Source organism: Xiphophorus maculatus, chromosome 14 (genome assembly GCF_002775205.1).
Source record: "Xiphophorus maculatus strain JP 163 A chromosome 14, X_maculatus-5.0-male, whole genome shotgun sequence".
Classification (NCBI taxonomy): domain Eukaryota; kingdom Metazoa; phylum Chordata; class Actinopteri; order Cyprinodontiformes; family Poeciliidae; genus Xiphophorus; species Xiphophorus maculatus.
The window spans coordinates 17,012,447-17,034,517 of record NC_036456.1 but is presented as its reverse complement, the minus strand read 5'-3'; the positions used below and the strand labels follow the sequence as shown (position 1 = coordinate 17,034,517).

The following is a 22,071-nucleotide window of genomic DNA, read 5'->3' as shown; positions in this document are numbered from 1 at the left end:
TTTCAGTTTTTATATGAATCCGAGTGCGTCTGGAGAAAGCATTCACAGCAACACCGCTCAGCCCACAGCCAGCAGCTTGGCCGACATCAAGACACCCGACCTCATCACTTTCTCAGAGGAGACGAAGGAGACGCCGGACAATCGTCCTGCAGCTCATAAGAGGTACAGCGAAATACGAAGGTCATCCATGCAGCCGTGTGTGTTAAACCCTAGTTGTTATGTCCATCTGTCAGTTTGTCCATTCATGTTCATCTGTCCTCTGTCGGTCAACCCATCCCTCAATTTATTCATCCATCCTTCATTTTGTCCATCCAGCCTTCATTTTACATCTGTACATCTCTCCTTATATTTACCCATCTATCCTTCATTTTACTCATCCATCTATCTATTCATCCTACATTTTCCCCATCCACCCTCCACTTATTCATCCATCCATCTTGTGTTTTGTGCACATAGACTTCAGGAGAAACATCTGTTGTGCATTGACACAGTAATTATGTAATTCAAAACTAGAGGAACTTGGTGGAAGATGGCTGCCGTCCCTCATAGGCCTCCCCCTGACTCCTCTGTTCTTTGTGCCGCGTTCAGTCTGGTTCCGGAGCCGGTCCAGTCGGACCCCCTGGGCCTCCTGGTGCACCCGGCAGCAGGGAAGCAGGAGAAAAGCAGCGGGACGTCGCTGACGCGCAGCAACAGCGTCGGGGGTCCGCTGCAGAGCCTGGACTACACCCTGAGACCCGGACACGGCGTCTCCACCACCAGCCTGCCCTGCAGCCTGCACGAAGTGTCGGTCAGTGATTATTAAAACACACAGCTGAAGGTCGCATCTGTACTGGAACTGATTGGTTGGATTCTTTGTGTTTGTCAGGATGGCATTGGCAAAAAACGTCCAAATCCCAAGCCGGTGTCCGTCCCGTACCTGAGCCCTCTGGTCCTGCGCAAAGAGCTGGAGACCCTGTTGGAGAACGAAGGAGACCAGGTGCAAATAAAATCTCTCAGCACTTTTCATGTGTCATCCATCATGAAACGACACTTGGTACTAAAACAGGATGTTCTCTGTCCAGGTCATCTACACCCACAAGTTCCTCAGTCAGCATCCAATTATTTTCTGGAACCTGGTGTGGTACTTCCGCCGCCTGGACCTCCCGTCTCACCTGCCGGGCCTCATCCTGACTTCTGAACACTGCAACAACGGAGTCCAGGTTCAAAACAAGCTACTGCGAATTTAGTCACAGTTTAACCACACTAAGCCTTAAAGTATTCAAAACCCTTTAACTTCTTCATATTTTAAAAGTTTAACACGTGTCGATGCAAAGCTAATTAGAAGTGACTTACCCTGGGTTTTTATTGAGGGTTATCAGAGTGAGAAAAGTCCCTATAAAATAATGTTTGTGACTTAAATAATACAGTAAAGAGTCATAAGCTGTGGATTTTATGTAACAAGCTGTTGTTACTGCAGCTCCCCCTGACGTCGCTGTCTCAGGATAGTAAGCACGTCTTCGTCCAGCTGCTGTGGGACAACATCAACCTGCATCAGGAACCCGAGGAACCGCTCTACCTCCTCTGGAGGACCTTCTGTGAGTGCATGCAGATATTTACAGCTTCCACTAAAGGGCACTAAAACACAACCTCTTATTAATGCTTCCTTCAACAAGTTAGGTCTAGGGGCTATACAAAATCATTTTTCGACAATGAGATGTTTATGAGCTGTTTTAGGGCCTCCTGTCACCTTAGATTCAAATAAGCTGCTGCAGGCCACACCCCCAACTCGACGTTTACACTCACACATGAAAATGACTGAAAATAGATGTGCAATTGTACAAGCGTACATGTTTGAAAAGCATTAGTAGAGCCTCCTGCACAACCAACAACAATGCAGCAAGTGATTTCTTAATGGTAAGTCAACAACAAAACACTTGTCTTTTTCAGCAGCCAGTGAACAGCACGTACAGTGGTAAACCCAGCTGACCAAACCTGCCGGAGTTCAGCTTGGGTTGCTAGGTGACAAGGCAGTGTCTTTGATTGTGACTCAACAATCTGCAGGTTTTTGAAACAGCTCATTTTCCAGATACCAACAAAACGTTAACTTATTTCCAAAAACAGCTAGGTGTTTTTTTTTTTTTTTTACTTGTTTGTATTTTTGGTTTGTGTTGTTTTTAAGCTGAACTGTTTTTAGAAGCACTTAAGACCCAAACGGAAGGCAAAGACGTGCAAAATGTGAATTTTGCATTTTAGGTTCCATTTAAATTCACACTGTCAAGGAAATTCTAACTGGGTATTTGCACCAATATGAAAACCTTACAGAGACGAATAAAAAAACGAAATTCACCTTTTAATTTCCTGCATGAGCCGAAGAGGTCAGAGCTGAGTCTGTTTCCTGATAGATTCTGGTGTTTGTTGCTCCTAGTGGAGAAAAAGGGGACTTTAGCTCCAACAGATCATCAGGAGATCCGAACCCTTCTCAACACCATCGTTAGAAACATCCAGACCAACGACGTCTACGGTCCCATCAACCTGCTGCTGCGGGAGATCAAACGCCGTCCAGACGGCGTCAAACGGCAAAGGTCAGCCTCGTCGCTTTTCTATTTTAAGGATGTTTGTTTCCTGATGTGTAAACTTTCTCTGAATTTCTCTCAGGAGTATTTACAGAGAAATTCTGTTTCTCTCTCTGGTGGCTTTGGGACGAGAGAACATTGACATAGGTGAGTGACAATTACAGACAAATGAGTTTTACTTTCCATTAACTGAATCAGAAACTGAATTAGAAAAACCCAACTTTTGATTTGAGTATATTTAATAAGTGAAAAAAAAGAATCTCATGGTATGATTTATTGAATAATGGCCAAAAACTCAGTGCAAGCGAATAGTCTAATAATTTTTTGCCATTTTGAGTGCAATAACGTTGAAGCTTTTCAGTAATGTAAGAAAATGTTTTCGCTAATTACAATAACATAATACTTTTTATATAAATAATTACATTGCTGGTTGATTAACAGGGAGCATGTAGGTCACATGACCATTGCTGCAGTGATTCATTAAATGCAGTTATGAAGTCACATATCTAAACAAATAACATTCAGACAGACTTTTACAAACGCAATCAGCAAGAGTGAATGTTAAATTTAGACTTTTTTTTTCTTGTTTCCACTTTCGGGATTATAAATATAAAGACACGTGTCTTACTTAAAAAAGCACCTGCATTTGTCTTGTGAGATTTTGGCCTTCATATTATGGTTAGATCCCGTGAAAACCTATTCTTAAAGTAAAGAAGAAGTCAAACATTTTTTATGAATACCTTTTGTTTCAAATAATTTTGTAGAATATTTGTTTTTATTTTCCCGTTTAAAAATAAATAAATATTACTTGAATCAAAGGTTGGGTTTTTGAAGAAACTTCACTGATTTTGCCGCTTTGTCTCCTGCAGAGGCCTTCGACAGGGAGTACCGGCAGGCCTACGACCAGCTGAGCCCGGAGCAGCTCAAGTCTCTGCACCGCATGGACCGCCCGCCCAGCGCCAGCATCCAGTGGTGTCTGAAATGTTTTGGCGCCCCTTTCATCTGAACAACGGTTGCATCTCGTAGCGTTCTCACTGGTCATCTGCAGCAGAGGGGAACAGTGAACTTTTTAAGCCTATCCCTTTGCTGAACATGGTACTTTAAAGCTGCTTTTTTTTTTCTTGTATGTTTTCTAGCCAGGGCTTTCGGTTGGAAATGTTTTTTGCCTCCCGGGACGACGTGAGCCGCGCTTCTTCACATGTGGTGTTCAGAAATACTCGTTACCTAACAGAACGTTCTGTCTGCCCGCGCCGCAGTCACTTCCTCTGTCCTGTAACTTCTCCCAGATCAGATCAGATGAGACAGATATGTCCCAGAGTGCAGAACCAGAGTGTTCTGTATTTGCACTTTCTAAAGCAGACAATAACACACATACCGAGCTCCACCACCTGTTTGTACATATTTTTCATTCAAATGAGAAATCTGAAACCAGAGTTGCCTTTTTTGTTGTTGTTGTTTTTGTTTTTGTTCTTTCCAAGTCTTAATGAATCCTGGAGATGTTGAAGTGTACATATACAAGCTCGTGTTTTTCAGTGACCGAAGCTACAGACAATCACTAAGTATCAATCACTAAAATGGATTCACAACATTCCTGATCGCCCTGTAGCCAGGAGCATGTCTTACACCAGTACTGATCTCTGCAACAACACCCGACTCCTGAACGTAGGAGTGCCACACTACTGATCCAAAAACAACACAACCATGCTAATGCAAGGAAAGCTAAACAGCAGCTCGGTTTGCTTTTAATATCTGCCTTTTTTTAACAGGAACTTGCTGCACTAGTTGCTCTAGAAGGCCTTATTGTGGTAGAGCTGATATGTAGTTGGGCTACTCTCTCTTTTCTGCATCAAATAAAGCCTTCACGTCTTTCTAAAGTAAAAATTTAATGAATTTCAAAAGTATTCACACCCTTTGTACTTTTTTTTTTACATTTGCATAAAGTAGACCATAATTGAGAAGTGGAAGGAAAATGGTGCATGGTTTTCAAAATGTTCTTTTTTAAAATTAAATTCTGTAAATTGCTGCATTAGTATTAAATTAAAGCTGAATTAAACCTGTGCATCCTTTTTCTTTTACTTCACATATATGACCTCTTTCTGCTGGTCTATCACTCGACATTTAAATGAAATGATTTTAAGTTTGCCGTGATGAGACAAATCCTCCCACCAGGCGCTCTGCTCACACACAGACTGGACGTCATTTTAGTCGGTCCAACCCCGTTTTGAAAGTAGCTGCGGAAACCAGAACTTGTTGATTACTGTCGACACTCTGCCAGGAAACTCTGAGGTGACATTCCACTAAATGCTGAAGCATGAGGTAAATCAGATTAGTGCTGTGATGACCTGTTGGGAAATGGGCCTTAGATTGAACTATTTTTAGATTTGAGTTGGGAGCTTGACTTGTACAGAAGAAATCATGTAAATTATTCCATTTGCACTGCATAGAGTGAGATCTGAACTTAGCCCATTGTGATGATAAGATTAAGCCACATCATAGAGCAAACAAAAAGGAAAAAAAAAAATCTTGATTATTTATTTTTGTATTATTCACATTTGGATTGCAGACGGTTTGGTAATGTAGAATTTTTATAACTAACAGCATCCTGTTCCCTTTAAATGTATCTGTAAAGGGGGTTCCATCCTGTACTAACTATGTAAATTAGTTTTTCTTGGTTGTACAGAGAAGACTTTTTCTTTTTTTAAAATAACAAATGAAAGTGATCTCTTACCATCCTGTGGAAAGGAAATGAATGTCTGTCCTTAAAAGCGCTGCAATAAATGAGTTTGTGAACTGATCGGAAACAAAGATGTTTTGTCAATGCTATGGTTCCTACAATTTTTTTTTTTTTTACTTTTCACATACGTTTTCTGCAAAATTAAAGAAATTTCCACAAATATATATTATTGTTATTGATTAAAAGATCCCAAAGTGATTCATCTATCTATGTATCAGTCTTTCCACCCATCAATCCCTCTTTAATTTATCCCTCCATCTGTCCAATGTTTCTCTTCAGTGGTGGGCACTATAGACAAAACTTATTGTTTTGAGCACACTTCCACTAATCGTGGCGCTAACTGTTTGTTTAGCAGTTTTGCTAACTTTGAATACATTTAGCGCATGTAGCTTTCCCTTAATTATTTCTTACAGATAAATTAGGAAGCGCTAATTTGCTAGGCTGTTTTGTAGCAAAGTTGGATCTCTTGGAAAAGTCTAGAATTGTCCTCCCCAAAGAAATCATGTTTAAGTCTTTGTATTTAAACAATATCAATATAAAAAGGCAATAGAAACAAAGAACGAAATAAATCTGCCATCTATCTAAGAAGAAAATAAGAATAAATTTTTAGGTCCCCCCTACCATTGTTAGAACAATGGTTCAGTCCAAAGTGTAGGAGGAGCAACAGCATCGCTGAACGGCTCAGGCTCCGTTAGAGCCAAGTACACCTCGCTGCAGCAAACAGAAAGGGGCGGGGACGGATCACTGTCAGTCTCATACCTTATTTGGAAATGGGACCATTGCACTCCGGAAGAGAAGGGGGAGCTATTTTATTAGCTATATTATTCGGGGTCTCCCATTTTTATTTTCTTTTAAAATATGTGATATATCTTCACCTTTAGGAAGAATTTTCACTCTCAGTATGTTTTTGAACTTAAGAGAGTAAATCTGCTCCTTAGTCACATCTTTTTGGCTCTGCTACTGCCTCTAGTGGGGTGGGGGTGGTAGCACAACTAATCTAATTACATTACTAAATCAGAATACCACAACGTCCCTATTATTTACTATTAATTCTGGCATTACTGGAATAGTAAAAGATAAATTCCCTCAGAAAAGAACATACCTTTTAATTTTCTTAAGGAAGTAGAGCTAATTAAACGAGATAAACAAGACCTGAAAGAGATTCCAGATTCACTTGATGGCCAACCTGTGGAAACTGGCAAATTTCAAATTCCTTGTGTTATTCCTGGACAGTCAGCTCAACTTTGCTGAAAACACTTTATCTTTAAGAACTGTTCTCAGAGACTCTATCTTTTAAGAAGACCTAGTGAACTTGGGGTTACCCAACCTGAGGTTGTGTAGTTAGGTATAGGTTGTTGAGTTAAAATGTTAAAACTTAACATTCTAACTTGAGTTTTAACTCAATTCAAGTTAAAACAACATCTTAACTCAAGTTTTAACTTTTCATCTCCTCAACTGATTTGGTCACATGAACTGCAGACTAACAGACAATCTTTTGAGAATACTTTCAATGGCAGGTAAAGTAGCAGGTAAATGGTGGTGAAACCAAAAACAACTCTGTCGCAACTGTTTGCTGAAGGAAGATGGACGATGGCAGGAATATTATAGCAGAAAGCATCCATCTTGTTTTTTGTCAGTTTGAACCTCTGAGCTCATGAAGGCATTACTATGTTCCTCTGGCAACTAAGAACATCTATTAGAAATCATTTATTGACAGTGCAATAATTATTCTTAACCAACTAAATGATAACATTTCCTAATAGCATGCTAAATGTTTTGCTCTATTCACAAATTGTTCATAATGTGATTCTATGAATATGATTGATCATTTTAGAGTCGAAGGAGAATTTCCACGTTGATAGACTAAATAGTTTCATCTTATTTTTTCCTATATATAAGACTCTACCAGTAAAATATCTCTCTAAATAGTATACATGGCACAGTAAAAACAAAAATGTGAATTTTTGCTTATATCTGTTTAACAACCCCGGTTGTAACTACCCGGGTTGTTATTCTGCTGTGTACAGAATTAATTTGTTTGTTATTGACTTTTGCTCAATTAAATTTCTGACGTATACATTGCAAATTGTATTTTCATTATAGTTGATCGTGTTGTTTTTCATACCTCCTTATTTCTTTTGTTCTTCCTATAACTGATGGAGATATGTAGATATTATTTGTAATGTATAAAAGTATTGTATCATGTATAGATTAGTTCAGACAGTATCTCATAATTTATCATTTAACATTAATACCAGGGGAGAGCGCAAACGCAGTCCCCCACTACCATAAATTGTGCAGTTGAGATTCTCCCATGTGGAGAATTCACAGAGGTCAGATCGCCGCAGTGCAATGGCTGATCCTCACCCTGGGCGACCCACCTACAGGATCGTGGAGTCACCCCTGCCAGGTAAGTATGCCGGTCATTCCTCTGACTGACGATTAACAACTTCACACATCTGGTTCTGGCTCACGGTGGGAAATAAAATATTCCCTGAGTAACTTTAGGATTTAACATTTAACTAAACACATTCAGAAACTCAGAGAAATAATGAAAATATGAAAAACTCAAAATGAGACATTTAGAAAAACACTAAATTTTTAAAATTGTATACTTTTCAAACTTTAACTTAAGAAACTTTCTTTAAGCTACAGCTAGCATAGCCTGACAACGATGCTAGGCTAGTTATCATAGCCACGAATGGCCGTGGATAAATGCTTTCACTGTGACTCTAAGTTGTTTTTCTATTAGCAAATTTACCGGAACAAACATGAGTGATTGACAGCGTTAAGCCCCGCCTCCTGGTTCTGATTGGTTGTTTGTAGTGGAAGCACTGGGAGTAGGGGGAGCAGCTGGATTATTTCAGATTGTCTCATTTTTACAGTGGTGTATTACAGCAAATTGAGGCTGAAATAATTTTTAAAAAGGAGTAGTACATTTAAACCCAGATTTTAAGATTAACCTCAGAAATTTTCTAGAAAATTTTTTTGAAATTTGTGACTTTAAAAAAAGGGAATTTTAATAAAATTCCATAAGAATTTCTGAATTGAATTTCAAAATTTGCGGATTTTGGCAGAATTTACTTTTTAATCTATGATGGCCCTGTTACGCCTCCTACCGATTATACTGACATGACAATGAAATAAGTTTAAAATATGTTACTTAGTGCTGCTTTAATTACTGGTTTGACCAATTAGCTGATTGTCAGAAAATAGCGAGTTCAAAGTAACATTTAAAGCAGACAGTTTTCAGTATGAGATTCTGTCTTTATCATCATGTACGGGTTAGTTTAGACAGTATCTCATAATTTATCATTTAACATTAATACCAGGGGAGAGCGCGAACGCAGTCCCCCACTACCATAAATTGTGCAGTTGAGATTCTCCCATGTGGAGAATTCACAGAGGTCAGATCGCCGCAGTGCAATGGCTGATCCTCACCCTGGGCGACCCACCTACAGGATCGTGGAGTCACCCCTGCCAGGTAAGTATGCCGGTCATTCCTCTGACTGACGATTAACAACTTCACACATCTGGTTCTGGCTCACGGTGGGAAATAAAATATTCCCTGAGTAACTTTAGGATTTAACATTTAACTAAACACATTCAGAAACTCAGAGAAATAATGAAAATATGAAAAACTCAAAATGAGACATTTAGAAAAACACTAAATTTTTAAAATTGTATACTTTTCAAACTTTAACTTAAGAAACTTTCTTTAAGCTACAGCTAGCATAGCCTGACAACGATGCTAGGCTAGTTATCATAGCCACGAATGGCCGTGGATAAATGCTTTCACTGTGACTCTAAGTTGTTTTTCTATTAGCAAATTTACCGGAACAAACATGAGTGATTGACAGCGTTAAGCCCCGCCTCCTGGTTCTGATTGGTTGTTTGTAGTGGAAGCACTGGGAGTAGGGGGAGCAGCTGGATTATTTCAGATTGTCTCATTTTTACAGTGGTGTATTACAGCAAATTGAGGCTGAAATAATTTTTAAAAAGGAGTAGTACATTTAAACCCAGATTTTAAGATTAACCTCAGAAATTTTCTAGAAAATTTTTTTGAATTTTGTGACTTTAAAAAAAGGGAATTTTAATAAAATTCCATAAGAATTTCTGAATTGAATTTCAAAATTTGCGGATTTTGGCAGAATTTACTTTTTAATCTATGATGGCCCTGTTACGCCTCCTACCGATTATACTGACATGACAATGAAATAAGTTTAAAATATGTTACTTAGTGCTGCTTTAATTACTGGTTTGACCAATTAGCTGATTGTCAGATAATAGCGAGTTCAAAGTAACATTTAAAGCAGACAGTTTTCAGTATGAGATTCTGTCTTTATCATCATGTACGGGTTAGTTTAGACAGTATCTCATAATTTATCATTTAACATTAATACCAGGGGAGAGCGCGAACGCAGTCCCCCACTACCATAAATTGTGCAGTTGAGATTCTCCCATGTGGAGAATTCACAGAGGTCAGATCGCCGCAGTGCAATGGCTGATCCTCACCCTGGGCGACCCACCTACAGGATCGTGGAGTCACCCCTGCCAGGTAAGTATGCCGGTCATTCCTCTGACTGACGATTAACAACTTCACACATCTGGTTCTGACTCACGGTGGGAAATAAAATATTCCCTGAGTAACTTTAGGATTTAACATTTAACTAAACACATTCAGAAACTCAGAGAAATAATGAAAATATGAAAAACTCAAAATGAGAAATTTAGAAAAACTCAAAAATTTTAAAATTGTATACTTGTCAAACTTTAACTTAAGAAACTTTCTTTAAGCTACAGCTAGCATAGCCTGACATGAATGATAGGCTAGTTATCATAGCCACGAATGGCCATGGATAAACGGTTTCACTGTAACTCTAAGTTGTTTCTCTATTAGCAAATTTAGCAGGACATACCTGAATGAGTGATTGACAGCGTTAAGCCCCGCCTCCTGTCTCTGATTGGCTGTTTCTGCAGTTTGCACTACTCCTAGCCACATACAGAGATCTTCAGCACCGACAGTCTCATTGAACATCCTGACCATCACCGTTTTCAGGGAGTTGTCAGGCAGTTCCTCAACCTCAAATGCTGAAAACTGGGTCTTAGCGTTTTCGTAACGTGTCCAAAAATCTTTCAGTAGTGCGGCGGAACAAAAACTTGCATCGTATCCTCTGTTGAAAGGCAGGGTGAGGATACAATTCAGGTCGTCTGGAAGAAACTTCATTATGGCGCAAGCGACCCCCAAGTTTCCCTCTCTGCTGCCGCTATCCTTCAAGCATCCTGGTACCAGCGACCCTCCAAGTTTCCCTTTTTGCTGCCACTATCCTCCAAACATCCTGGTACCAGCGACCCCCCAAGTTTCCCTTTTTGCTGCCGCTATCCCCCAAGCATCCTAGGACCAGCGACCCCCAAAGTCTCTCTCTGCTGGCGCTATCCCCCAAGCATTGTGATACCAGCGACCCCCAATGTTTCTGTTCTTTAATTAAAAAATCGTCATCTCTGCTGTTGTTAAGGCGCTCGAGTTTTCTCTTCCGGCTTTCTGCTGTCTTCTGAAGCTGCTCGTTTTCTTTGTGCAGCTTCACGTGGCTCTTCTGCAAAATCTCTATTTTGTTCAACAAGAAATCTTTCTCTGCCATCTTTCCTTTCTTGGTCAAACCTTAAACTGCAAATGAATTTCTCTGTGGAATCTGGGAATATGAAGACAGTCACTAGTGGTGCCACAGACAGGATGTGTGACATCACTGCTTCACATCAAAGCCACAAGAAGTCTGTTGGATGGAGGAGGATGTTTTTTTAAAACCTTTATTCACAGACACACTGTATAACGACAGAGTGAAACATTTGTTATGCCTCAAGAAAAAAACAAATACAGATAAATACAGATAAACATATTCAAGAAAAAGAAAAAGCTAAGGGGCTTTGGTTCCCAACTGTACATTCAAAGCAGTATAGATTTCAATTGTTTTAGTATTTGTTTTTTGTCTTTGATAGTCATCTATTTGATAGACGTCTGCACAACAGCAAATAACCTTTAGCAGAAATTTCACAGCACTCTTCATTGCCTCAGTCTGAGGTATTTGAGAAGGACAGGGAAAAATGTCCAATTTCACAACTCCAGTTGCATTTCTCTCAAGAGCCCAGCAAAAGTGCATAAATCGATTTGCCCCATAAATACCTCAACACAGAAGAATGGTGCTAAGTTATTTTCTCAGAGCCACTCACTTTTTTTTTTTGTAACATCTGGAAAACCATGTTGTGTGTTGCGCCAACAGCGAAGCCTCTTGATGCACTTTGTGTGGGGTTGCTTCTCATCCAAGAGAGTGGGCTTGCTCACAATCCTGCCAGAGAGCACGGCGTTGTCTGGAGGATCAAAATGTGTTCCAAGAAGGACTTCTTCCAACAATCAAAGCTCAGATTGGGAATAATCTGTGTATTTTGCTGCAGGATTCAGAACTGAGCAACAAGGTAAAAGTAACGTTACACCAACAGTGTCATGCTACAGTCGTGACATTTTAACTCATCAAGAACTTAAATTCACAAACTGATAAGGCTTAAGCAAGAGAGGAATAGATTACAGTTATTTGAGATTTGGACTATAGTTAATATGAATGCAAAAACAAACTGGAAATTATGAAAAAAAATTTTTTAGTACTGATACAGAAAAATATTTTCTTTTAAAAAGTGTGGAAACATACTTTCCATCTCCAGTACACCATATAAACATTAAAGAAATTGCACAACATTGGTGTCACTGGAATTTCTGAGGAGTTGACATAATATTTCTGGACCTGGGTGTTTATGGGATGTCAAATGAACGCTGCCTAAAAATAACTTATCAGCAGCAGAAAACAAAACATACAGGAGTTTTGCATAGAACAACGAAACATGGTGATAGTATGCTGTCTTTTCCCAGCTAGAGGTTTTTGTTTCATCAAATTACTCAAGCCATTTAAATATTAAAATCTGTCGGTACAAAAAAATAAGCAAATTCGTGTTGATAGTCTTTAGTCATTTGGGGGAAAAAAGAATTAACTCCTCTAATTATTTAAAAATAATTAAATGATTTGTGATTAAAAAAAACTAAGTAAGATTTCCAGCGCCGTTTATTTATTTATTTATTTATTTTGACCAGATTACGTTAAGCATCGTTATAGTTGCTAGCCAACAGGATAAATACTGAGGTGACTTCCGGTTTTCGTGGTTGAAGGATGCGACGAATCGGCTCTTGAAATTGGGCACAGCCCTTAATTAAATCAGCTATTTGAAGATGTATAGTAAAAAAAAAATAATTTCTGAAGTTACATCTCCGTCCAGTTGATGGCGGTAATGCACAAAGTCTGTAAACTGCCATAAAACGCAACAGAAGAAGAAGAATAAGATTAAATCAGCTGGAAGCACAGGTGTGTTTTCCTGGCGTTGGGTGTTTGGGATTTTTTTATTTTTATTTTTACTTCTAAGCGGAAAAGGAGACAAAATGTCACAACGACGGGCGAAAATTGAAGCAAATACTGAGAACAAGCGGGAAATGCGACGGAAGAAATATGGGCTTTTTATCCAACAGATTGAGAAAGAAGGTAGATGACAACAAAAGTGTTAAACACCAAGCTGGAACATCACTTTTATTATTATTATTATTATTATTATTATTATTATTATTATTATTATTTTTAATGCATTTTCAGCACAGGACCGCATGAGGCACTTGGAGTCCAAACTGGAGAGTCTACTAGCAACAGTTGACAAAGTGTTTAAAGTGGAGCTGATGAAAATGCCTCCTTCTCTTCAAAATACTCTCGTAGGGGATCTGATCAGCCGTAAGTCTTTAAGTTATGTTTTGCACTTGATCTTATTAAAAATACATACTTGAAATTGATGCAGATGTAGCTGAACAAACCCAAATGTCTGGCGACATAACGGGCGGAACATTTTATCATTTGTTTAACAGGGCCAGTAAAGAATGGAATGGGTGTAATTCCCTCTAAACTGTATCAAGTTTTAAGAAGGATAAAATAAGATGACCAGCATGTTAAAAAAACACAACAAAACGAAAAACAATGCTAGAATAAAGAGAAAAACGTAGGAGCTGGGTTTATTTAATTGGTTTAAATAAATCGGAACAATTTCACATTAAAATATAGAAGGCATGAACAAAATTAGACATCGTGATTGAAAAGTTTCTAATCCAAGCTCATACCCAACACACTGATATTTAATTTTGAATGAGATAATGGACTGACGACAATCTATTTTCACTATTTCTACGGCAAAATCAATTAAGTCTTTGAAACTTTCAGTCCAGGTTTTGGAAAAAGACTGCTGCTTGTATGAACTACTTTCTTGGCCTGTCTTGTTTTTTTTTGTTGTTTTCTTTTTGACAAAATGAAAATGGATTCCTTGGTGGGTAGCATTTTTTGAATAGGGTATGTGGGGAGTTTTTCTCTCCCAAAAAACTGGAAAATAAAATCCTATCTGACGTGAACACGTTTATTTTTACTTCGTATGCATGGAGTAAGTTTCTCTCGCTTCCTGCTGAGTACGGGAAGATGAGTTACCTGCTAACTGCTGGGGGGGGGGGGATGATGATCCTGGAAATTGCTTGGGTTTTCATTGGTTTGGGTGTGGCAGAATGAGCTGGACACATAAACAATTTATACTCCCTGTTGCCAGAGCTTTTTAACTTATTTGTTTCAGTCTTGTCAGTATCTTAAAATTATTTATTATTCCTGTAATTGTTCAAACTTATAAGACAAGTACCGGTACTTTATTTTGATTGTTTTTTTTGTAGCAAAAAGTAGATGCAAAACTGCTGTTTTTTTTGGGGGGGATTTTCTCTCATTTTTATTGTCTTCTGTGATAGAGGAGGACCTCTCAGCCAGTGAGGTGTCTATAGCCATTCAGGTGAGTCTATTTCTTCCCTCTATGCTTCATATGAAAGAATTTATTAAATAAATAAATTCCTTCCCTCCCCCAGAGTGAAACCCGTGAAATGGCTCAACCCCTCAAGCGAGTCCTCAGAGGACCATGTAATTGTTTGTACTCTTTATGCATCTGATATTCCACTAGCTGCTGTATTATGATTATGATTTTGCACTTTTCATTTTCAAAGTAAAATCAACTGATTCTGCGTCAGTGTTGTCCACCCCAGTCCAGAGGTCTTCTGCCAGGAATCCAAAGGTGACGCGTGAATCGTTTGATGTAAAACAATGATTCAAACAAGTTTTTCACCGTTTTTTTGTTGCTTTTTTAGAGCGGCAAAACAACAGGCACAAAAAGAAATAGAACTATAACTGTCAGCAACAGCGCTGGAAACCTCGGGTAAGACCCGTTGTCTAAACCAGATTGAGACTGAAGGTTAAGGAGTTGCATGTACTTCTTTTTCCTACAGGACTTCCTCAGCGACGGTCAAACAAACCCAGAGCCATGTGGCGAGTCGCAAAACTGCCAGTCAGCCAGTACAGAACCAGAAAACGCCTAAACTCAGGTCTGTCTTTATTATCTGTACTGCAGAAAAAGAAACCTACCACTGATGAGCCAGAGCTTTATTTGGGTTCTCCTGGTTACAGTGCTCCATAGACAGTAAATTATGGTCTGTAAGACAGGGAAGCCTATGTATAATAAAGCAGTAAGATGTGAATGTTTTTACAACAAAATAACAGTCAAAATGAGATTATTGGCAACTTGAGGATTATTTATCCATTTGTATCCACAGGTCGGTTCTCTCTGCTGGTGAGCTGTCTTGTTCAGGATCTGCAGCCCACTTCACCGTGACGACGGCGCAGGGACAGGTAAAAGTGCATACTTGTTACTTGCAGCTGTAGAGCAGCGTTTCTCAATCCTGGGACTCGGGACTCGCCTACTTCATGTTTTCTGTGTTTCTCTGACTTCACACACTTGACTTAAATAAATGGGTGATTAATGGGCCTCTTTGTGGAGGAGATGATGTAATCATTTGCCTCAGATATACTGGAGCAGCGAAACATCTAGGACAGTGGGCCCTTGAAGTCAAGGATTGGAAACCAATGCTGTAGAGCACATGCGTCAAACTCAAGGCCCAGGGGCCAAATCTGGCCCACCATAAGTTTTTGTGTGTCCCTTTAGACTCTAAACAGGCACAAAAAGAGTCTTCAGTTGTGTGCCTAAATTATTTTATCAATCTAACTAAAGCAGCTTTTATCTTTATCCTGCCAAATTACATTAATGTGAAAAGAAGTTATTTAACTTTAAGGACTCGTCGAATGCAGAGTCGCTTATTATTTTAACAGCTTAAGAGGATGTTTTATCAATAAATTTTGCCCTTTGAGTATGTTCATGATTTCTATGTGGCCAGAAATAAAAATGACTTTGACGCTCCTGCTGTAGAGGAAGAAAAAGTGTAACTTAACATCTTGTTGCACCTGAATCCAGGCTACTTGTTGCTTTTAGAGTCTTTATATTAATGGAAGGGCTGATAAAACTAGTGCAAAACAAATCAGAACTAATGTGGCAGAGCTACTTCAACATGCTGCCACCATGAGCAATGCAATTCCAACATTAATAAAAAATTTATTAGTAATTAACCCGCTGACTGTAACATCCATTTGAAATCCTAAAAAAATCTTAAACATATTTGAGCTTGAAGATTTAGAAAACTATTTTTTTTTTTCAGTCTTATTTAATGCTCTCAAAAATCAACAATCCTTGTGTACAAGTGTATAGCAGCAATTAGAAATATTTTCACCCTAATGTCAGAATTTTACTTTTTTCTTTGTAAATGTAAGTAAGCAGCATATATTGTTCTGCCTTAAGGCGGAAGATTTTCAGTAGCTGTTTTTAAACGATGAGAAAATCACATTTTACAGTAACAATTACTGCAAGTCCTGACATTTATGCTATGCTAGCCACTTAAATTGCTATCATCAAAGATTTGGTTTTTTTTTGTGATCTTTGGGTTGCAGTCTTTTCATAGATTTCAGTATTAAGAGGGACATAAAGCTCCCCAGTAGTTTTGGTTTTTAAATGTTTACATTTATTTTTAACCTGCATATTGTCAGAGGTTTAATGCTGTTTCAGATTAAGTAGTTTAAATTGCAATTCTTTTGAAATTTGAATTGAAATATATATATATATATATATTTTAACATGCAAAGTTTTTCTTCTTTCTAGATGTTACAGTTCTCTGAAGAGACAAAGGAGGAAATCAACTTGGAGTTGCTTGATGATGTAGCTTGGTGCCAGATTCAGAAGCTTACGGTGAGCTCTTTATGATTTACAGGATTTCCACATTGAGTGCATTGAAATCTTGTGCATTAGTAGTAATCATTTATTCTTCCTGGATTTGGGAATTTCAGAGTCTGATGGAGTATTTATCGCAGCGCAGTCGCATTCAGTGATATTTGACCTCGACCAGCCAGTTGGGCTTGACTTCGTTTTTATGTCTGTCATCTGTGCACAACCATAGTCATGGTTTGCTTTTGTTTAAAAATCTAATAAAGTTTACTGGTGATACTGTATGATTGTGAAATCTTTCTTTCTCCTAAATGTCCTGCAAGGTATTCAAAATGAATAGCTAATAATTATGAAAGTCTTTGTTTTCAAATGGGCTGACTGGGGGAATTGTGGGCAGAAATAGGCTGCATAAAAGCTGTGCTGCATTTTTGAATGTGAAATGAACTAAATGGCAGATTTTTTTTTTTTCCGTATATTTGTGTAATAATGCAAGGTAGTGGTAATGTCATGCTGCGGGAATGATGAGCTGCATCTAAACCTGCAGGCTCTCTTGTATCGATGAAATGTGAGTGACATCCCCTTAAAAGTGACATAAAACTTATTGGTCAGATATGACTCCCATTTGTTTAAATGTTCAATTTCATTTGCATAGGATTAAAAGTTTTAAAATTACGTTGAATGGAAAAACACAGAAGTTCATAGTTCCAGTTTATTTTCTGAAGGCTTAAACAGATTAGCATTAGTCAAGTTAAATCCAGAGGCTTGAAAATAAAGACATTCATGTGAGTAAAATGATCACAGGGAAACTTCTGCAAGAATAAAAAAGCAACAGTGCAGTTTGCTTAACCTCCATACTCGGACATCAAGCATTTAGTGCTAATTAGGGACTTTGTAGTAAAATTACTTCAGCTGTCTGAATCTGGAGTTCATTGTTGTTGGGAATGTAGTGACTCCATCTCCACCTCCATAGGCTCCTCGGTTTGCGGCTGAGTGAACGGGGCGTTTCTATTCTCTGGTTGTTTGCTGCTGGCTGCGGACGACTCGGTGTGAATGCTCATCCTCGGGTAGAACGGACCGACCAGCCAGTTGAGCGGCGTGTTGTTGACCAGGTAATCCATGACATTGTCCAGGGACTCCTTCATCTTGCCCAGCTGGACCCTGCAGCTGGTTAACACGCTGTCCGGCAGGTCTCCCAGCGCCTTGGCTCGGCTGAAACTGTTGTACACCTGTGCTGCCGAATGGCTGAGGGACAGCGCCTCCTGCTGGATGTGGTTGGGGAGTCCCTTCAGGCCGGAGACCAGAACGAGGCAGGTGGTCTGTAGCTGCTGGGTGAGGGAACGAGCGAGGGCCAAGGTGCGAGACTCGATCACCTGCAGCAAGAGGATAATAATTTAAAATTAACATTTTTGGTTGGTCTTTTATCAGTTTTATAATAATAATTGCCTTGCAGTAAAACCTACAACAAATATTTGCAAATGTATAACTAGCATATGAGAACCAGTCATAAAACGGATATTAAACTGGTATGAAGAAAAAACTGCTTCAGCAGTGGAAGCAGTTAATATCTGAAGCAGAAATGTGTATTAGCCCTAAAATACTTTTAACTGCAAAAACCCAATGTTATACTGAAAATGTAAAAACATCTAAAATTTGAATGCATTTTTTTTAAAGAAAATACATGTTTAATATCGTCTTTACTCAATCCCACAAAAAATAATGCCATCAGTAAACTAAAACATTTTTCTACTTTTATTTTTTGGTAATCTCAAATAAATGTTATGTTGTTTTCACAGTTAGATCATGTTTCTCCAATAAAAGGTTAGTTTATATTTTCACATATCTTTACAAGGGTGTGGCAATAAATTTTAGTGGCTTTAATTAAACATAAGCCTTTTCAAACATGGTAGATTTAAAGGCTGTGAGGGAGTTGGCTCTCCCTCCCGTTCTGGACCTAAATCCTCTTGGAACGACTAGTAAACCTTCATGATGCAACCAAAGGTCTTGTGCAGCATAATAAATGGTTTCATGTAAGACGTGGCCAGGACTTTGAGAGTTTCATTAATTATCCGTACAGTTTTTACATGAAGTCCTAATGTGGTGAGAAGCCAAAAAGGATAAATGTGTTTTTCCTCAAGGCTCCGACTGTTAGCCACCTGGCTGGATTTGGTTAAACTGAAAGAAATTTGTTCAAATCAAAACATGGCTTCCTGTGCGAATTACCTCTGCATGGTGACCATTCTCCTGGCTCTGACTACCAGATTTCCACGGGACCATTGAGTTCAGCTTGTTGTTCACCATCTGGTTAGCATTGTTGATGTTCTTTCTGCCGTATTCAATCTAGAAAGAATAAAGATTAAATCTTAGAATCAGCATTTTTTTCACACTTTAAGGGAATAATTTAAATCGATTCTCGTAGTATCTAAGAGTAGAAGCTGTGTTAAAGTCGCACCAGGTCAACAGTGGAGTTGAGCTCAGAGATGAACCCCGTGCTGCGCTCCTTGCCCTCCTGTATCCTGGCCACGGCCCTGGTGTACGCTCTCTTTCTCAGCTTGGTGGACAGGCAGCCCAGGCGGACGTAGTAGCTCTCTTTATTATCGAAGCCTTTCACGGCTTTAGCCTCCAGCTCTGTCACAAGGCGAGGGGAAGCAAAAACACACTATATTTAGGTGCCACAAGCCACTGCATATGTGATGTTTTCAGTCATGAAAGTAATAAATCAGTGTTAGAAAGCCTGAGCTTTAAATCCTTGAGAAGAACTCTGACCACAGTGTACCAGAGTGTCAGTCTGAACAACTCTTGATTGTGTTGCTGGTGGGGAAAAAGCAGCTAATGCACATTAGCGTTTATCTGATAAGCTCGGTTTTCTGGGGACCAAAGTTAGCTGCCAGTTAATATCTGACCCATGATGCTGCTTTATGTAACTGCAAGATATTCTTTTAGTTCTTTACAATGTCGGAATTGCATTGCTCATGGTGGCAGCATGTTGAAGTGGCTCTGTTACATTAGTACTGATTTGTTCTTTTTATAAGACTTTAGTTCTTATGATTTTAATTTTTTTTTGGTTGAGGCGTCACATGTTTGGACATTTATTCCCTCTGGTTTTGGATGCTGTGCAGCTGGAAGGATTTTTGGTCTCAGTTTTTTTTACTTTTGAACAGTTATGATACATAACTATGGCAACAAGGTTTTGACAATACAACATCTGATTTGCTTCTCGATCACATTGCATTTTTCTTTCCCTTTCATAACTAATGTACATGCTGGTCCACCACATAAAATCCCAATAAGATGGAGGTTTTTGGTTGCAACGTGACAAAACATAAAACGATAGAGGTGTCTGAATATTGTTTTCCAAGCATTTACCCAATAACTTCCACTCACCAAGCTCCTCCTCTGACAGAGGCAGATACTGCTCCACCAGGCTCTCGGACGTAGTGAGGGCCGTGTCCACTCCGCTGCTGACCAGCTGCACCACTCTGCTGTCCAGCATTGTGCTCACACTCCCACTGACGGCAGCCCTGGTCCTCTCCATCCCGTCCTGGACCGCGCCCCGGGTCTTTTCCACCACGGTGCTCAGAGTGTCAGAGACTGTGCCCTTGGCGCCAGAGACTTTTCCCGTCATAACATCCTTAGCGGTGGTTACGACATCCTTGGCGCTGGAAACAATCTGGGGGAAAAGAGAGATGGGGAATTTTTATTTTTTTTAAATGATTGAAGCCAAAAGTGGAGGGTTATGGAAGAAAAGGCATGGGTCAACATGATCAATGCTTTTTGAGGACATTAGCTCACATCAGTGTTGTGCAACTGGGCTTGTTGCCATACCTGGTCAGAGGGCTGATGGAGGATTGGCAGAGTTTTCTCAATCTTGTCCAAACCTTTGCAGGCCAGGTCATTGGCAATGGCAACTGTAGATGGAGCAAAAGAGAAAATTTATCGTGAGACTTTCTGAAGCAAAAAAATCAAGACACCTTGAGCATCCCTTAAACTTTTCACATTTTCTTTTTATAACCAGCGATATGAATGTGTTTTTGTGGGATTTCACTATAGACCAACACAAAACAGTTCATAACAGAAAAATGGAGGCAAAAAGTTACATAGCTTCCATTTGGATTTTAGTCCAGTTTACTTTGATATGCCAAAAATAAAACCCAGGGCCACTACTTGTTATCTAAGTAGTTAACACATCCAAAATCCAAAAGGTTTTATGCGGAGAATAAATAACACTGCACCAATCCCCAATAATGTTAAATATGGTTGTGGCTGCATCATGCTGTGGGCATGCTTTATTTCTTCTGTTGTGAAAAAGATGGGTGTAGCTAAATCATGTCCAATCCTGGAAAAACACTTGTAAAGAGATTGGGGTGCAGATCAAGCTTAATTGTTAAATATTTCAAAAACCACCCACTTTGTCTTGTGTCATCAAAAAAAATCCAAATTGAATACGAAATCTGAAGAATTCTAGAGTTGTGAATACTTATGTAACACTGACTCATAATGAGGTGAAAGATCAACTGGATTAAGAGTCAGGAGTCTGGGTTAACCATCCTGTTTCATATTCTAGTGATGTGACTCAGCTGAACAGCACATAATGGCCCTCTAGGTTTTAGTATGTGTTGCTTGTCCTTTAATCTTACTTTGAGGTTCCAGCTTGCCGATGATGGGCGAGGCCGTGGTGAGGGCCACAGAGGTGATGGTGCGGACCCCTTGCTCTGCAGCCTCACACACACTCCTGATGTAAGGATGGTTGTCTTTGGTGTTTGAATACACACTGAACACCAGGCTGTAGGTGGAGCTCACCAGAGGGAGGCTGGTTACCCTCTCCACCACACTCTGTGAGCAAATATAGAGAAACACAATTTAAACCAATTTCCTAACACTGAATGAGTGAGATTCTTACAGCAACAGCATCACTACAGTCTTTACTAAACTCACCTGATTTGGCATAACTTCAGCTGCTGCCATTTCTGCTCTCAGAAATCTGTAAAAACATATTTAGACTTACTGTAACAACTTTTCTTCTGAAGAAATGCAAAAAAAAAAAAAAAAAAAAAAAAAGCAAAGACCATTATAGGAATAAACAGTTACTTCCGCAGTACAGCGTTTTTTAAAAAGTAGTTCCGGTATCTGTTGTAAATACCGCAGCTAAAAGCAGGCAGTTTCTCAATAAAGTGTTCAAAACACTTACCGAATTAAAGGCGAGAGATAACTCACAAAAGGTCACTTTCTTCACCGGATGATGTGAACGAAGCAACGGCTGCTGTATTTATTCGCTCTGGAAAAAAAAAAAAAAATATCGCGAGATGAGGCGTGGCGCTGTGACGCAATGATTCTAGAACAAAGGTGACGACGAGAAGGTGGAATGAGAGGGTAGTTGGGGATTTCTAATGAGGCAACAATGGCGATTCAGTAGGTTGATTTCACGAACTTTCACCTGTCGGCTAAAGTTCAAAGCGGTGACAAGTGAAATATTTTGACATTAAAAAATGTGAATTTTCAACCATGACGTCAGGTGTTATCCATTTAGGAACTTATTTTTTTGTTGTTGAATTTTTCCTGTATTTATAAAGTTGAAAGTCA

General features: G+C 39.1%; 3 protein-coding genes and 3 non-coding genes across 8 annotated transcripts in view; 2 read left to right on the top strand and 4 right to left on the bottom strand.

The window, feature by feature from the left end:
- Positions 1-5,390, top strand: part of dennd4c (DENN domain containing 4C) — a 43,993-nt gene extending 38,603 nt beyond the window's left edge. For both annotated transcript variants that reach the window (XM_023346110.1, XM_014468967.2), the window contains 8 exons: positions 7-162; positions 589-787; positions 866-976; positions 1,062-1,199; positions 1,457-1,574; positions 2,405-2,561; positions 2,635-2,699; positions 3,422-5,390. In XM_023346110.1, coding sequence (XP_023201878.1) covers positions 7-162; positions 589-787; positions 866-976; positions 1,062-1,199; positions 1,457-1,574; positions 2,405-2,561; positions 2,635-2,699; positions 3,422-3,558 — 1,081 coding nt within the window. In that variant the 3' untranslated portion in view covers positions 3,559-5,390. The remainder of the gene's footprint in view (positions 1-6; positions 163-588; positions 788-865; positions 977-1,061; positions 1,200-1,456; positions 1,575-2,404; positions 2,562-2,634; positions 2,700-3,421) is intronic.
- A 2,151-nt stretch (positions 5,391-7,541) lies between these two features.
- Positions 7,542-7,704, bottom strand: LOC111611285. Its single transcript, XR_002753986.1, has one exon. It is a non-coding gene; the product is annotated as a U1 spliceosomal RNA (small nuclear RNA).
- A 911-nt stretch (positions 7,705-8,615) lies between these two features.
- LOC111611284 lies at positions 8,616-8,778 on the bottom strand. The gene has a single exon (XR_002753985.1). It is a non-coding gene; the product is annotated as a U1 spliceosomal RNA (small nuclear RNA).
- Positions 8,779-9,689: 911 nt separating this feature from the next.
- On the bottom strand, positions 9,690-9,852 carry LOC111611280. Its single transcript, XR_002753981.1, has one exon. It is a non-coding gene; the product is annotated as a U1 spliceosomal RNA (small nuclear RNA).
- A 2,772-nt stretch (positions 9,853-12,624) lies between these two features.
- Positions 12,625-16,778, top strand: LOC102230897 (borealin-2-like). 2 transcript variants are annotated; one of them, XM_005799584.3, is made up of 10 exons: positions 12,625-12,863; positions 12,972-13,103; positions 14,147-14,187; positions 14,261-14,312; positions 14,396-14,463; positions 14,537-14,604; positions 14,675-14,770; positions 14,999-15,074; positions 16,432-16,518; positions 16,617-16,778. In XM_005799584.3, exons 1-10 carry the CDS (start codon positions 12,764-12,766, stop codon positions 16,656-16,658), a joined length of 762 nt encoding a protein of 253 aa, XP_005799641.1. In that variant the 5' UTR covers positions 12,625-12,763; the 3' UTR covers positions 16,659-16,778. The 2 variants fall into 2 exon arrangements, with proteins under 2 accessions (XP_005799641.1, XP_023202608.1); XM_023346840.1 differs by having other exon boundaries at positions 14,261-14,318.
- A 411-nt stretch (positions 16,779-17,189) lies between these two features.
- plin2 (perilipin 2) lies at positions 17,190-21,775 on the bottom strand. The gene is made up of 8 exons (XM_014468969.2): positions 21,680-21,775; positions 21,427-21,472; positions 21,129-21,324; positions 20,317-20,399; positions 19,876-20,161; positions 18,944-19,119; positions 18,715-18,831; positions 17,190-17,864 (listed from the first exon to the last, which is right to left on the bottom strand). Exons 2-8 carry the CDS (start codon positions 21,454-21,456, stop codon positions 17,421-17,423), a joined length of 1,332 nt encoding a protein of 443 aa, XP_014324455.1. The 5' UTR covers positions 21,457-21,472; positions 21,680-21,775; the 3' UTR covers positions 17,190-17,420.
- Between the last annotated feature and the right edge of the window lie 296 nt (positions 21,776-22,071).